This window comes from Phyllobates terribilis, unplaced genomic scaffold (assembly GCF_046119375.1).
Source record: "Phyllobates terribilis strain yellow unplaced genomic scaffold, ASM4611937v1 Scaffold_3__8_contigs__length_932513732, whole genome shotgun sequence".
NCBI classification, from domain to species: domain Eukaryota; kingdom Metazoa; phylum Chordata; class Amphibia; order Anura; family Dendrobatidae; genus Phyllobates; species Phyllobates terribilis.
This window is the reverse complement of record NW_027362763.1, coordinates 183,684,058-183,699,114: the sequence shown is the minus strand read 5'-3', so window position 1 is coordinate 183,699,114 and position 15,057 is coordinate 183,684,058. Positions and strand designations below refer to the sequence as shown.

The 15,057-nt window shown below is 44.9% G+C and overlaps 1 protein-coding gene across 3 annotated transcripts in view; it reads left to right on the top strand.

The window, feature by feature from the left end:
- Nucleotides 1-14,492, top strand: part of LOC141258003 (kyphoscoliosis peptidase-like) — a 94,769-nt gene extending 80,277 nt beyond the window's left edge. For all 3 annotated transcript variants that reach the window (XM_073672992.1, XM_073672990.1, XM_073672993.1), the window contains 2 exons: nt 10,442-10,632; nt 13,134-14,492. In XM_073672992.1, coding sequence (XP_073529093.1) covers nt 10,442-10,632; nt 13,134-14,020 — 1,078 coding nt within the window. In that variant the 3' untranslated portion in view covers nt 14,021-14,492. The remainder of the gene's footprint in view (nt 1-10,441; nt 10,633-13,133) is intronic.
- Nucleotides 14,493-15,057: the final 565 nt, after the last annotated feature.

Here is a 15,057-nt window from a genome sequence, read left to right as displayed (position 1 = left end):
AGTCCTCGGCTAGTCTGAACGAAGACCTATAGCATAAAGGAAGGGGTCCCTAAAAGAACTAAGGACTGGAACAAAAATGGGACACCTCCTGAACAGAGAAGTTTGTTGCAGAACACAAAAAGATAAACTGACAAAAAGGTACTAGAGGTCCCAGAAGGACCAAGCAAACTGACAGACATAGGCACAGAAGCACCTGGCTAGCAAAACAGTCAAACAACACTATAGTCCAGCACAGCCAAAAGGGCGGAGCTGGAATATATAGGCAGATGGTCACGTGACCGTAAAACACAAGATGGAAAAAACAAACAGGAGCGTTCTAACAATCACTCTGTTTGTAATGACTCCATATAATATATTAGTTTCTGTTTTTGTATTGAAGAACTGAAATAAATTAACTTTGTGATGATATTCTAATTTAGTGAGATGCACCTGTATCTGCTGTAGCTCTGCTTGTCTTCTTTTTGATGATCTCTTCCCAGCTCTGCCTACACGATAGATTGACAGCTTTCTTCTTACACTGTGCATAGATAAAAAGCTAGATTGCAGGGAAAGCCAAAGCTCATGAGTATCAAGGACTAAATAGCAAGAGGTCATCATTGGAGGACCAGCAGGACTGCATATAATGCTGTGTTTTATCAAAACTGCAGAAAAAATCCCATGAAAGTGATTGCTGGATTTAGTGTCTCTGATCCTACTTTATGCTGTTCTCAAATAGATTAGTATGAGCCTTGTGACCAATAATCTTTAAAAAAAATGTTTCACTGGTAAATAAAAGTATGGTATGACCATGGCAGGTAAATTTATTTTTTTCAGTATACTGTGACATGCAGAAGTAGTGCTGTTGCTTCAAAAGCATCCTGGAACTATTAGAAATAACACAAGTACAGGAGACAGGAAGTGTTGCGCTTCAGAAGCATCCAGCAACTAGAGGGGTTAACACAGTCACAGGAGACAGGGAGTGTTTTACAAGAGCCCCAGTTTTATTGTGGGGAACTTGTTATTGTACTCTGGCTGAAGCCGAAGAGAAAGGTGGTGTGTTATCTGGATCTGACAGAAGGCAACTGAACAGGATTCAGATTAGGAGAGAAACTAAACACAGGTCAGATAAATTCACTGAACTAACAGTGCAGAGTATTATCGGGCAAGAAGATAAGGACTGGAAGGAATTGTGTCATAGGGATCATCTCCCTCATCAAACCCTTCCCACTTACATCTCCATGCAGGATAAAGAATGCTGTGTACTATTGTGTCCTTGTGAAGGAAAAGCCTGTGGTTGTGTATGCATAGAAGTGTGCTGCTAAGAGATCTAATCTATGCTGAATTATGCTACTAAAGAGACTGTAACACTGTGCCTTGTGAAGAAACTATTGTATTGCTGCTGGAGCTGATTGCTCAAGAAACACAGACTGTACTGTAATGAAGATTGTTGCTGTAATATCCCTGAATTGCACTGGCCGTGCTTCAGATTAAATTCCACTTTTGAACTGTTGAAAAAGACTCTTGTCAGATGTGTCTGGTAAGCAATTGAATCTATCGTGTGCCTGAGAGAAGCTTCAGCCTATGGTCGTCCTGAGTAACGGTTCCCCCAGGATTCCAAAGAATTCATGAAACCCATCCCGCCCTATCTGAACCTAGCAGCGTGCGTGTAAAAATTAGAGATGAGCGGTGTTCGACTAGAACTGTTCGCCAATCTCAAATTTGAGCTGTTTTGGGCGGTGTTCGAGTTGTTCGACAAACCCGAACGATTTGCAAAAAATTCGGCTGTTCAAGGTTATGTTCGATAACTGTTCGTGCACCAAAAGCGTGTCCTGCATGTCTGGCGCTATTTAGAGCACCAATCATGCAGGGATTGTCTGCCACTCACTGTAATGCCACAGCCATGGTGGTTGTGGCATTACAGTGATTGCCCAAATCGATGGGAACAGTGCCAACAGTGAAACATGAAAAGCCGGCAATTCAGCAGCGGCATACACCGGTACCCGACAATTTAGAACCGAAAGAATAGAGCTTCACACATAGATTAGATAGATAGAAACATGTCAGTCACATATATATGAAGTACAGTGACAGTGTTGCTTACTGTACTTGTCATTTAGTGTAAAAGATTTATCAAAAAAAATAATAGTGTTTTCATGCACCGTCTCTTTAAAAAAGCCGGCCGGCAATTCAGCAGCGGTACCCGACAATTTGGAATAGAAAGAATAGAGAATCACACATAGATTAGATAGATAGAAACATGTCAGTGTAACGGGTCTGGGAGGCGGAACCTCTGGGCTACAATACAAGGGGGCGGTCCTTGTAAGGGAGCGGGTGGCGACCAGGCAGGCAGTCACAGGAGGTGACCAGGACAGTCTCTGGGTGTACGGGCAGGAGGACACGGCAAGTGATCGGGGCAGTCTCTGGATAAAGGGTAGGTACGACCTGAGATGGCTGAACCTCCAGGTAGGCTAGCAAGGCAGATGGGGAGTGTGTGCTCCCAGGTGAGCAAGCGAGAGTCTCTGGAATAGCAGGTGGTCACAGCACGTGACGGCGGAGCCTCCAGGTAGGCAAGCAGGCAGGTAACGGAGAAGCGCTCCCAGGTGAGCGGGCAAGAGTCTCAGGAATAGCTGGTGGTCACAGCACGTGACAGCGGAGCCTCCGGGCAGGCAAGCAGGCAGGTAGCGGAGAAGCGCTCCCAGGTGAGCGGGCAAGAGTCTCTGGAATAGCTGGTGGTCACAGCACGTGACAGCGGAGCCTCCGGGTAGGCAAGCGGGCAGGTAGCGGAGAAGCGCTCCCAGGTGAGCGGGCAAGAGTCTGGAGTGGCTGGTGGTCACAGCAAGTGACAGCGGAGCCTCCGGGCTGGTAAGCAGGCAGGTAACGGAGAAGCGCTCCCAGGTGAGCGGGCAAGCTGGTCCATAGACAGACTGACCGGAGTTGTAAGGCAGACCGTCGGACCTCAGGCAAGCAGGCAGGTAGCTGATGTGCGCTCCCAGGTGAGCGGGCAGGCTGGTCCTTAGACAGACTGACAGGAGTAGTAAGGCAGACCGTCGGACCTCAGACTAGCAGACAGGTAGCAAGTAATCAGGCAGGAATCTGACAGGTAACTGGCAGGTAACTGGCAACGGGACCTGAGGGCTGAAGCACAGGTGAGACACAGGTGCAAACAACATTGCTCGGGCACCTCCATTTTGGAGGAGGTGCCTTATATATGATGAAGTCCTCCGGCCATTGGCCGGGGACTCCTTAGGACGGCGCGCGCGGCCCCTTTAAGAGGAGGGGAGCGCGCGCGCGCCCTAAGCACAGGGGCCGGGAAGGAGCGCGCGCTGAGAGCAGAGCGGGAGGAGGACGCCGGGAAGGAGCGCGCGCTGACAGCAGAGCGGGAGAGGGACGCCGGGCACAGGGCAGAGCGGTGAGGGGAGCAGCGTCCCTGCCTAGCAGAGGGCAGGGACGCCGGCACTACAGTCAGTAACATATATATGAAGTACAGTGACAGTGTTGCTTACTGTACTTGTCATTTAGTGTAAAGGATTTATTAAAAAAAATAATAGTGTTTTCATGCACTGTCTCTTTAAAAAAGCTGGCCGGCATTTCAGCAGCGGTACCCGACAATTTAGAATAGAAGGAATAGAGCTTCACACATAGATTAGATAGACAGAAACATGTCAGTCACATATATAATAAGTACAGTGATAGTGTTGATTACTGTACTTGTCATTTAGTGTTAAAATAAAGGATTTATTTAAAAAAAAATTGGCGTGGGGTTCCCCGTAATTTTAGGCTCTAGCGGAGGTTAAGCAGACGGCTGGGGCAGATGTTTGAAGCCTGGGAAGGGGGTAATACCCACGGAGCTTCCCAGGCAACTAATATCAGCCCCCAGCGGAATACCAAGCCTTTACTAGCTATTAAAAAGGGGGACCCCCCCAAAAAAAATGACGTGGGGTCCCCCCTATTTTAATAGCTAGCAAAGGCTAGGTAGACAGCTGGGGGCTGATATTAATAGCCCAGGAAGGGTGCCATGAATATTGGCCCCCTCCCAGGCTAGAAACACCAGCCGTCAGCCGTCCCAGAAATGGCGCATCCATAGGATGCGCCAATTCTGGCACTTAGCCTCGCTCTTCCCACTGCCCTGTAGCGGTGGCAGTGGGGTAATAGGGTTGGGGTTGATGTCAACTTATAATGCCAGCTGACATCAAGCCCAGGTTAGTAATGGAGAGGCGTCTATAAGACACCCCCATTACTAACCCCATAGTCAAAGTTAAAAGAAAACACAAACACCCAGAATAAAGTCCTTTAATTGAAATAAACACACAATCCTTTATTGTTCTAAATTAAACCATACTTACCATCACGCCCATTCCAGCTGAAGCCAACGATCTCCTGCAATAAAAGTAAAATAATAAAGCAACATCATCCTTACCTTTCCATGGTTCCCAGGACAGCTTCAGCTCTGCTACATCGAGATGACAGGCTGGACCGCAGGAGAACGCTGCCATCCAGCCTGTCATCTCGCAGACACTGAGAAGCGCAGGCATGCTTGCGCTCCTCAGTGACTCGCTGTGACGGCATCCAGATGAGCCGACAATGAACTCGGCTCACCTCATGCACGTCACTGACAGCGTGGGAGAATTCTCCTGCACTCAGCGCTTTAGCGTGAGAATTCTCCCACGCTGTCAGTGACGTACATGAGGTCAGCTGAGTTCAATGGACATGAATGAGCTCACCTCATGCACGTCACTGACAGCGTGGGAAAATTCTCACGCTGAAGCGCTGAGTGCAGGAGAATTTTCCCACGCTGTCAGTGACGTGCATGAGGTGAGCTCATTCATGTCCATTGAACTCAGCTGACCTCATGTACGTCACTGACAGCGTGGGAGAATTCTCACGCTGAAGCGCTGAGTGCAGGAGAATTCTTCCACGCTGTCAGTGACGTACATGAGGTGAGCTGAGTTCATTGGACATGACCTCGGCTCATCTGGATGCCGTCACAGCCAGACACAGGAGCGCAAGCAAGCCTGCGCTTCTCAGTGTCTGCGGGATGACAGGCTGGATGGCAGCATTCTCCTGCGGTCCAGCCTGTCATCTCGATGTAGCAGAGCTGAATCTGTCGTGGGAACCATGGAAAGGTAAGGATGAGGTTGCTTTATTATTTTACTTTTATTGCAGGAGATCGTTGGCTTCAGCTGGAATGGGCGTGACGGTAAGTATGGTTTAATTTAGAACAATAAAGAATTGTGTGTTTATTTCAATTAAAGGACTTTTTTCTGGGTGTTGTGTTTTTTTTAAATACTTTACTAGAAATTCATAGTGGTCATGTCTAATATTGGCGTGACCCCATGAATTTCGGGCTTAGGGCCAGCTGATAATGCCAAGCTGGCCCTAACCCCTTTATTACCCAGTGAGCCACCGCACCAGGGCCCTGGATGAGTTGGGTACAGAGCCAGAAGATGGCGCTTCTATGAACGCGCCATTTTCCGGGGTGGCTGCGGACTGCAATTTGCAGCGGGTGGGGCCCAGAAAGCTTGGGCCTCCCTGCGCTGCAGATTCCAGCCCCCAGCTGCCTAGTTGTACCTGGCTGGACACAAAAATAGGGCGAAGCCCCGCGTATTTTTTTTTTAAATTATTTCATGAAATTCATGAAATAATTAAGGAAAAAAGGGCTTCCCTATATTGTTGTGTCCGGCCAGGTACAAATAGGCAGCTGGTGGTTGGGGGCAGCCCGTTCCTGCCTGCTGTACCTGGCTGGACACAAATATAGTGCGAAGCCCCACGTCAATTTTTTTTTAAATTATTTCATGAAACTAGATGGTGGCTCGATTCTAATGCATCGGGTATTCTAGAATATGTATGCGGCAGACCCGGCACAATCAGCAGAGCGGTGTTTAAATTTGGCGCCAAAATCGCTGACTGGTCGCGGCCAGCAACCGCGACCAATCAGCAAAGCGGTGTTGAAATTTGGCGACTATATCACTGATTGGTCACGGCCGGCGGTCGCGACTAATCAGCAGAGCGGGATTTAAATTTTGCGCCAATAATGCTGATAGGTTGTGGTCGCGACCAATCAGCAAAGCGGTGTTTAAATTTGGCGCCAATAATGGTGATTGGTCACGACCTCGACCATTCAGCAGAGCGGTGTTTAAATTTGGCGGCAACAATGTTGATTAGTCGCGGCCGGCGGTCGCGACCAATCAGCAGAGCGGGGTTTAAATTTGGCGCCAATAATGCTGATTGGTCGCGGAAGGCAACTGTGACCAATCAGCCGAGCAAGGTTTAAATTTGGCGCCAATACTACTGATTGGTCGCGGACGGCGACCGCGATCAATCAGCAGAGCGGTGTTTAAATTTGGCGCCAATAATGCTGATTAGTCGCGGCCGGCATCCGCGACCAATTAGCAGAGCGGGGTTTAAATTTGGCGCCAATCTCGCTGATTGGTCGCGGCTGGAGTCCGCGACCAATCAGCAGAGCGTTGTTTAAATTTGGCGCCAAGCTCGCTGATTGGTCGCGGCCGCTATTTAAATGTGGCGCCCAAATCGGTGATTGGTCGCGGGCAGCGTCCGCGACCAATCAGCAGAGCGGTGTTTAACTTTAGCGCTAAGATCACTGATTGGTCGCGTGCGGAGAGCGCGACCAATCAGCTAATCGTATTGGTGAGGACCGGGGAGCGCCGCTGCCTGGTCGGATACTTCCGTTGCGAGAAGCCGGGAGATGAGCGACTGCTCGCAGGAGAAGTATCCCGACCAACAGCGCCGCTCCCCGGTCCTCCCTTCACACTCTAGCCGCTGATGTCCCCACAGTATCCGCATGGTGTTACAAAGATCCGGACATTTGTGTTAAAATTCGCTGATTGGTTGCTGGCGCTGCCCGCGACCAATCACCGATTTGGGCGCAAAATTTAAATATCGGCCGCAACCAATCACCAATCTTGGCTCCACATTTAAACACCGCTGTGCTGATTGGTCGCCGACGCTGGGCGCGACCAATCACCGATTTTGGCGCCACATTTAAATAGCGTCCGCGACCAATCAGTACAGCCGTGTTTAAATGTGGAGCCAAGATGGGTGATTGGTCGCGGAGGATATTTAAATTTGGCGCCCAAATCGGTGATTGGTCGCGGGCAGCGCCAGCAACCAATCAGCGAATTTTAACACAAATGTCCGGATCTTTGTAACACCATGCGGATACTGTGGGGACATCAGCGGCTAGAGTGTGAAGGGAGGACCGGGGAGCGGCGCTGCGGGTTGGGATACTTCTGCTGCGAGCGCCCGCTCATGTCCCGGGTTCTCGCAGCGGAAGTATCCGCACAGGCAGCGCCGCTGACATCCATGCGGCTAGGGTGTGAAGGGAGGACCGGGGAGCGGCGCTGACATCCAATTGGTCGCGGCCGCTATTTAAATGTGCCGCACAAATCGGTGATTGGTCGCCGTCTTGACCGCGACCAATCACTGATCTTGCCGCCAAAGTTAAACACTACTGTGCTGATTGGTCGCGGACGCTGCCCGAGACCAATCACAGATTTGTGCGCCAAATTTAAATATCGGCCGCGACCAATCACCGATCTTGGATCCACATTTAAACAACGCTGTGCTGATTGGTCGCGGCCGATATTTAAATGTGGCGCCCAAATCGGTGATTGGTCGCGGTCTTGGCGCGCGACCAATCACTGATCTTGCCGCCAAAATTAAACACTACCGTGCTGATTGGTCGCAGACGCTGCCCGCGACCAATCACCGATTTGTGCGCCAAATTTAAATATCAGCCTCATGCACGTCACTGACAGCGTGGGAAAATTCTCCTGCACTCAGCGCTTCAGCGTGAGAATTCTCCCACGCTGTCAGTGACGTACATGAGGTGAGCTGAGTTCATTGGACATGACCTCACCTCATGCACGTCACTGACAGCGTGGGAAAATTTTCACGCTGAAGCGCTGAGTGCAGGAGAATTCTCCCACGCTGTCAGTGACGTACATGAGGTGAGCTGCGTTCATTGGACATGACCTCGGCTCATCTTTATGCCGTCACAGCCAGACTCTGAGGAGTGCAAGCATGCCTGCGCTTCTCAGTGTCTGCGGGATGACAGGCTGGATGGCAGCATTCTGCTGCGGTCCAGCCTGTCATCTCGATGTAGCAGAGCTGAAGCTGTCCTGGGAACCATGGAAAGGTAAGGATGAGGTTGGTTTATTATTTTTCTTTTATTGCAGGAGATCGTTGGCTTCAACTGGAATGGGCGTGACGGTAAGTATGGTTTAATTTAGAACAATAAAGAATTGTGTCTTTATTTCAATTAAAGGATTTTATTCTGGGTGTTTGTGTTTTTTTGTAACTTTGACTATGGGGTTAGTAATGGGGGTGTCTTATAGACGCCTCTCCATTACAAACCTGGGCTTGATGTCAGCTGGCATTATAAGCTGACATCAACCCCAGCCCTATTACCCCACTGCCACCGCTACAGGGCAGTGGGAATAGCGAGGCTAAGTGCCAGAATTGGCGCATCCTATGGATGCGCCATTTCTGGGGCGGCTGACGGCTGGTGTTTCTAGCCTGGGAGGGGGCCAATATTCATGGCTCCCTTCCTGGGCTATTAATATCAGCCCCCAGCTGTCTGCCTAGCCTTTGCTAGCTATTAAAATAGGGGGGACCCCACGTCATTTTTTTGGGGGGGTCCCCCATTTCAATAGCTAGTAAAGGCTAGGTATTCAGCTGGGGGCTGATATTAGTTGCCTGGGAAGCTCCGTGGGTATTAACCCCTTCCCAGGCTTCAAACATCTGCCCCAGCCGTCTGCTTAATCTCCGCTAGAGCCTAAAATTACGGGGAACCCCACGCCAATTTTTTTTTTAATAAATCCTTTATTTTAACACTAAATGACAAGTACAGTAATCAACACTGTCACTGTACTTCATATATATGTGACTGACATGTTTCTATCTATCTAATCTATGTGTGATGCTCTATCTTTCTGTTCTAAATTGTCGGGTACAGATGCTGAATTGCCGGCCGGCTTTTTTAAAGAGACAGTGCATGAAAACACTATTATTTTTTTTAATAAATCCTTTACACTAAATGACAAGTACAGTAAGCAACACTGTCACTGTACTTCATATATATGTGACTGACATGTTTCTATCTATCTAATCTATGTGTGATTCTCTATTCTTTCTATTCTAAATTGTCGGGTACCGCTGCTGAATTGCCGGCCGGCTTTTTTAAAGAGACGGTGCATGAAAACACTATTATTTTTTTTAATAAATCCTTTACACTAAATGACAAGTACAGTAACCAACACTATCACTGTACTTATTATATATGTGATTGGCATGTTTATATCTATCTATGTGTGAAGCTCTATTCTTTCTGTTATAAATTGTCGGGTACCGCTGCTGAATTGCCGGCCGGCTTTTTTAAAGAGACAGTGCATGAAAACACTAATATTTTTTTAAATCAATCCTTTACACTAAATGACAAGTACAGTAAGCAACACTGTCACTGTGCTTCTTATATGTGTGACTGACATGTTTCTATCTATCTAATCTATGTGTGATGCTCTATTCCTGCTTGTCTAAATTGTCGGGTACCGGTGTATGCCGCTGCTGAATTGCCGGCCGGCTTTTTTAAAGAGAGCGTCTTCTGAGCAGTTTGTCAGCTTTTGGACACCTTTGAAGGTGTTTTCTATGTGTTTCTATGTGTTTTTGTTTGCCTGCCATTGGTTTTAACGGTGTTCGATGGTGTTCTAAGGTGTTCGACGAACAGTTCGACGAACAGTTCCTCGAACATCCCGGTGTTCGACGAACCGAACCCGAACACTACGGGGGTGGGTCAACACTAGTAACAATACTTTATTATACAAATGATATATACAGAGAATAAAGTGTCAAACCTCTATTGTTTTAATATAGTGAATAACTTTATAAGGGCAGGTGCAGACGGCCATATATTCTCTCATCCAAGAGAATAGGGGTCGATTATGCAAATGACACCCTAATCAAACTCTGATAAGAGTGTGATCAGAGTGTCAGCATAGTGTGATCTGATTCTCTTGATTGAGGAGAAGATGGAGGAGATACTTTCTCCATTCCCTCCATTGTGTCGATGCTCTGAAATCGGACTGCATTCAGATGTCATCCAGTTGCAGTCTGATGTCTTCCATGGACTCATTGCCTTGTATTGTTGAGTGCGATCTGAATATCTGATAAAACTTGGATATGCAGCAATTTTTTCCTCAGAGAGACTCTGAGGAAAAACAAGGATCTGTGCACTGCTCCTTGAATGACATTGGTCCTGGAGCGATCAGATGTTTTGTTGGATCGCACTCGGACCGATAATTCCTCCATCTGCATCTGCCCTTACAAACAGTAATAAGTGATCTTGCATTGTGTAATAACATACACTAAAATGAATCCTTTAACCTAAGTTTTATGTTATTCAGCTTTATTATATAATAATAGCATTCTGCTATTCTCCACTCAACAGATACAATGAATTTTATTTCCTGACCCACCCTGCTCTATTCATTGAAGATCACTATCCACATATGAAAAAAGACCAATTACTGCAGCCAAGGGTGTCTAAAAAACAATTTGAACAATTTGTGGTTCGCACAGAAGACTTCTTTAATTTGGGCCTTTTATCTGTTCAACCTGAGAGTGGAATTATAAAATCAGGTAAACACAAATGAAGTCATGTCATCTATGAAATGGTCAGGATGCCTCTTCTATTATCCAGGGAAAGGAGTAGCTCTTATTCTAGCGCTAGAGAACTTTGAATAACCAATGTGTACACAATCCTTCAAAGCCCTACAGCCTTAAATACTAAGACTTAAGCAACGTTCACACATTCAGTATTTAGTGACTATTTTACATCAGTATCTGTAAGCCAAACGGGGAGAGGGTAAAAAAAATACAGAAGTGGTGACGTGTTTCTATTATACTTTTCCTCTAATTTTCCACTCCTGGTTTTCATTTACAATTACTGAGGTAATATATTGACCACATTCTGAACGTGTGAACGCGGCCTTAGGCTAGGGTCACACAAGCGCATTTTCTCTCATTCCAGAAAATTGGGTCAATTATGCAAATCACACTCTCATCAGTGAGATCACAGTGTGCTCCGATTCTCTCAGATGAGGAGAAGATGAAGAAAAAAATGTCTCCATCTTCTCCAATCTATGGAAATTGGACTGTGCTCACATGCTATCTGAGTGCAGTCCGATGATTTCCAGGGAGTCATGGACTTGCATGGCTGAGTGCGATCCGAATAGCAGATCAAACTCGGGCATGCTGTGCTTTTTTCCATGGTCCGGCTCTGTCTGGGGAGAAAAAAAATGGGTATGTACGTGGCCCCATAGAATAACAGTAGTCCAAGTGCGATCCGATGTTTTGTCAAATTGCACTCGGAACAAAAATATGGCCATGTGCACAAGCTCTAAGAGTTTGACTCTAACCAAGAAAACATCTTTAGGTTTCTTCTGCATCCATACAGGGATTCTTTGACTATCATCATTGATAGTTTAAAAAAAAAACTATTAAAGAACTATTAAATATCTGATTTTAAATTCCTTCCTGACATTGAACATACTGGTATGTCAAATATCGGGTTGCTTTCTTTGAAGCGGGTTCAAGCTTTGAGCCCGCATCTTTCCTGGCAGATGATGATTGTGTTATTCAACAATCATCTGCCTCTAATAGAAGGAGATAGAGCCGAGCTCTGGCTTCTGCTAACGGCTTAAAGACCACTGTCAATCACTAACAGCTGTATTTAAAGTGCATAGCTAGGGGGGTGCACCATTGTATGTGTCCATTGCCCCCCCTCCGCTACAACACGATCACGGAGCACCAATTGATTGCTACCCCCGTACCTGCCATTATAATGCTCCCTTGAAGTCCTGCCTGAGCTTCATGGTAGACCATGATTTTACAGTATTACAATACTGTAGTATTCCAATATGTAGTGGAAGCGATCAAACGAAAGCAGGTTTAAGAAGACCCCTAAAGGGACTAAAAAATACAATAATTTTTTTTTTAAATAAGTTCTTAAAATTATGACCAAAAAAAACAAGAATTGCAATTGCCTACCTTTTCCCCGGAAAACAAACTACACATTTGTGGTATCACTGTATTCATTAAAGTCCAATATATCAAAATTTAAAATGAATAAACACCATGTTTTTTCACCACTTAAAAAAATACATTTTGGCGTTGCCACAATCTTACTGACCTGGATAGGAGTCATATTGCCAGGTCATTTGTGCCAAACAGTGAATGTCAGCAAAAGTAAACCAAAACAACAATTGCATAATTGCGGACAGGGTTTTTTTGTAATTTAGCCACACTCAAAATTGTTTTTCCTATTTTCCTATACATCACATAATAAAATGGATGCAAAAGTGCAACTTGTCCCGCAAAAAAATGAGCCCTCATACAGCTTTATTTATGGAAAAATTAAAAAAGTTAATTAAAAAAGGTAACCAAATAAGAAAAAGTAATGGCTCGTGGATGAAGAGGTGGTAAAGACATAAATGCAAAAATGGAAAATCACCATATCAGGAAGGAGTTAATGGCATTTCATTGAATTTTGGCATGCTCAATTCTATAGATACAATGGATTTCACTTTTTGGCTAGAGGAGAGATCTACTGTGAAGATCAGCCATCTCTGAAGGACTGCATCAGTGCAGGCCCAGCAGCAGAACCTGGGAGTTTAGCTCATCATCTGAAAAATAGGGGATTGTTCAGACATTCCCTTTATTCTTCCTATATGGCTTTAAAAGTTTTAAAAATCTAGTTAGAAATTCTGCTTTCCCATCCTAAAATGAATGATAATACCTTTATAATGTAATTTTATGAAATCATTAAGTATTTGAATGAGTACACCCTAAAAAATGAAGATATGATAGTAAAGCAAAAGTACTAAAACATTTTTTTTCCAACACCAGACATTACTGGGGTTAGCAAAGAGCAGACAAAATGCAAATGATTTAGCATCTATTTTCTAATTATTAGAGGCATATGGGGATAGAGCATGGCCCAACTGACTACATTTAGAGGTTTATATAGCCGTAATTAGTAACAGCTATACGTCTTTGTAGTTGGATGGAGCTTTTCATTCCCAACTATAAATTCACTAAAACTTTACAACACATTTTATTCTGTGTTTTTTTTTATACAGAAAATGGAAAAGTTTCTATTACCGTTGAAGGTCAACAAAATTTGGAATTTACCTTTAATGTCAATGGAGCTCAGGATGGAGTGCTGAAATTGTTAAAATGTGGAATGAATCTTGATGTTTACTTACAGAAGTCTGGAGAACATAAGCTATCCATCTTTGCCAAGAGGCCAGGTTCTACAGATAGTTTTTCTTGGGTTTTGAGCTATAAAATACTTTGCAAAGCTGTAGAGACCTCTATGAAAATCCCCAAATGTCTCAGCAATCCTGCTGGTCCAAGTTGGGTAACTGAAGACGCTGGACTGGTGGACCCATCACACCCTGAACCAGTCATTCAGACAGAGGATGGATGTTTTAGCATCAGTTTTAAAACAACCAGGGGCTTGAACTTTTTCTATAGTTTAATCTCTGATGAAAATCAAATTCCATCAAACATGGAACGTCGACATGTCTTATTGATCCAAACAAAGGGCAAAGTAGAAATGAAGGTCCGTCTTCCACGTTCAGGAACATATGTTCTGAATATTTTTATAAACCCAGAAGGCAGTGAGAGTTCTTCATACACATACTTGTGTAACTATCTCATTATTTGCACCAACCACTCAGTGAAGTGGCCTGCATTTCCTGAGACATGGGGCAAATCCTTTAATCTAGTCCATCCCCTAGAAGGAATTCTTCCAAAGAACAGCAATGTCTCCTTTAAGATTCAGATTCCTAATGTGACAAAAGTATGTATCGATGGGGAAAAATACATTCCTCTAACATTATCTGACAGTGGTTACTGGGAAGGGACCTGCAGTACTCAAGGTAGGGAGGAACTTCATGTCATGACTCAATCTAAAGAACCTGATAGTTGGCTTTACCTCCTAAAATATGAAATAAGCGAGTGAACTCAATGCTTTGATATGTTTGAAGCAACAGATTCACAACAATTTTATATTATATGCTGCTTTTAGACATGAAATCACATATTTCTTTTTATAAAAGGTTAATAAAGATTTGAGCTTATGCAGATTTTCTTTTATTTTTTTTTAACTGTATATACAAAAGAAGGAACCCTACAGGGCCTTTGGGAAGAAGGACCTTTATTGGTCCGGTGCCCTATGCTACTGGGTGACAGGAAATTACGCAGGACTTTTCTCTGTATGGATCTACATTGTCCGTGAAGATCTAGCCTAAGGAACATTTAGAGGAGATGAAGAAAAGAATAAACACCAACTCCTTCTGACCTTAGAGGCCAAATTCCGACACCAATGTAAGGTTTTTACGCATTTTTGTTATATGGCCACCCTCTTCTGTAACTAATGTATTATATAAAAAATGTTCAATTAAATAAAAAACATGACCTGGTGACAACAGAAATTCTCAGAACATTAAATTGCAATCTCCTCTAGTTCACCCTTTCTCATTTAGCTAGTCCAGAGTTACCTGTGCAGTTAATAATCTAGTTTTCTTTTAAAGGGGTTGCCCAAAACTTTCTAAAATGGCTAAAATAACAGGCACAGCAGGGACTCGCCCTCCATGGGTCCAGCAATGGCTGCTGCTATAGATCAGATGTTTTGGCAGCAATAGTGATGTCACATCTAGTGTTGAGCCACCCCCATAGTGTTCGAGTTCGGTTCGGTTCGTCGAACACCCGTGTGTTCGCCGAACTGATCGTCGAACTGTTCGTTGAACACCTTCGAACACCGTTAAAACCAATGGCAGGCAAACAAAAACACATAGAAACACATAGAAAACACCTTCAAAGGTGTCCAAAAGATGACAAACTGCTCAGAAGACACAACTAACACATGGAAAAGTGACAAGTACATATAGTCATGCGAAAAGAAAAGAGGTGGAGGAGTAAAAGGAGGGGGAGACACAGATATAGGCATGTCATGCCCTTCTAAAATCCAAAAAGTGAGAAGCCGACACGTTCAGTCCG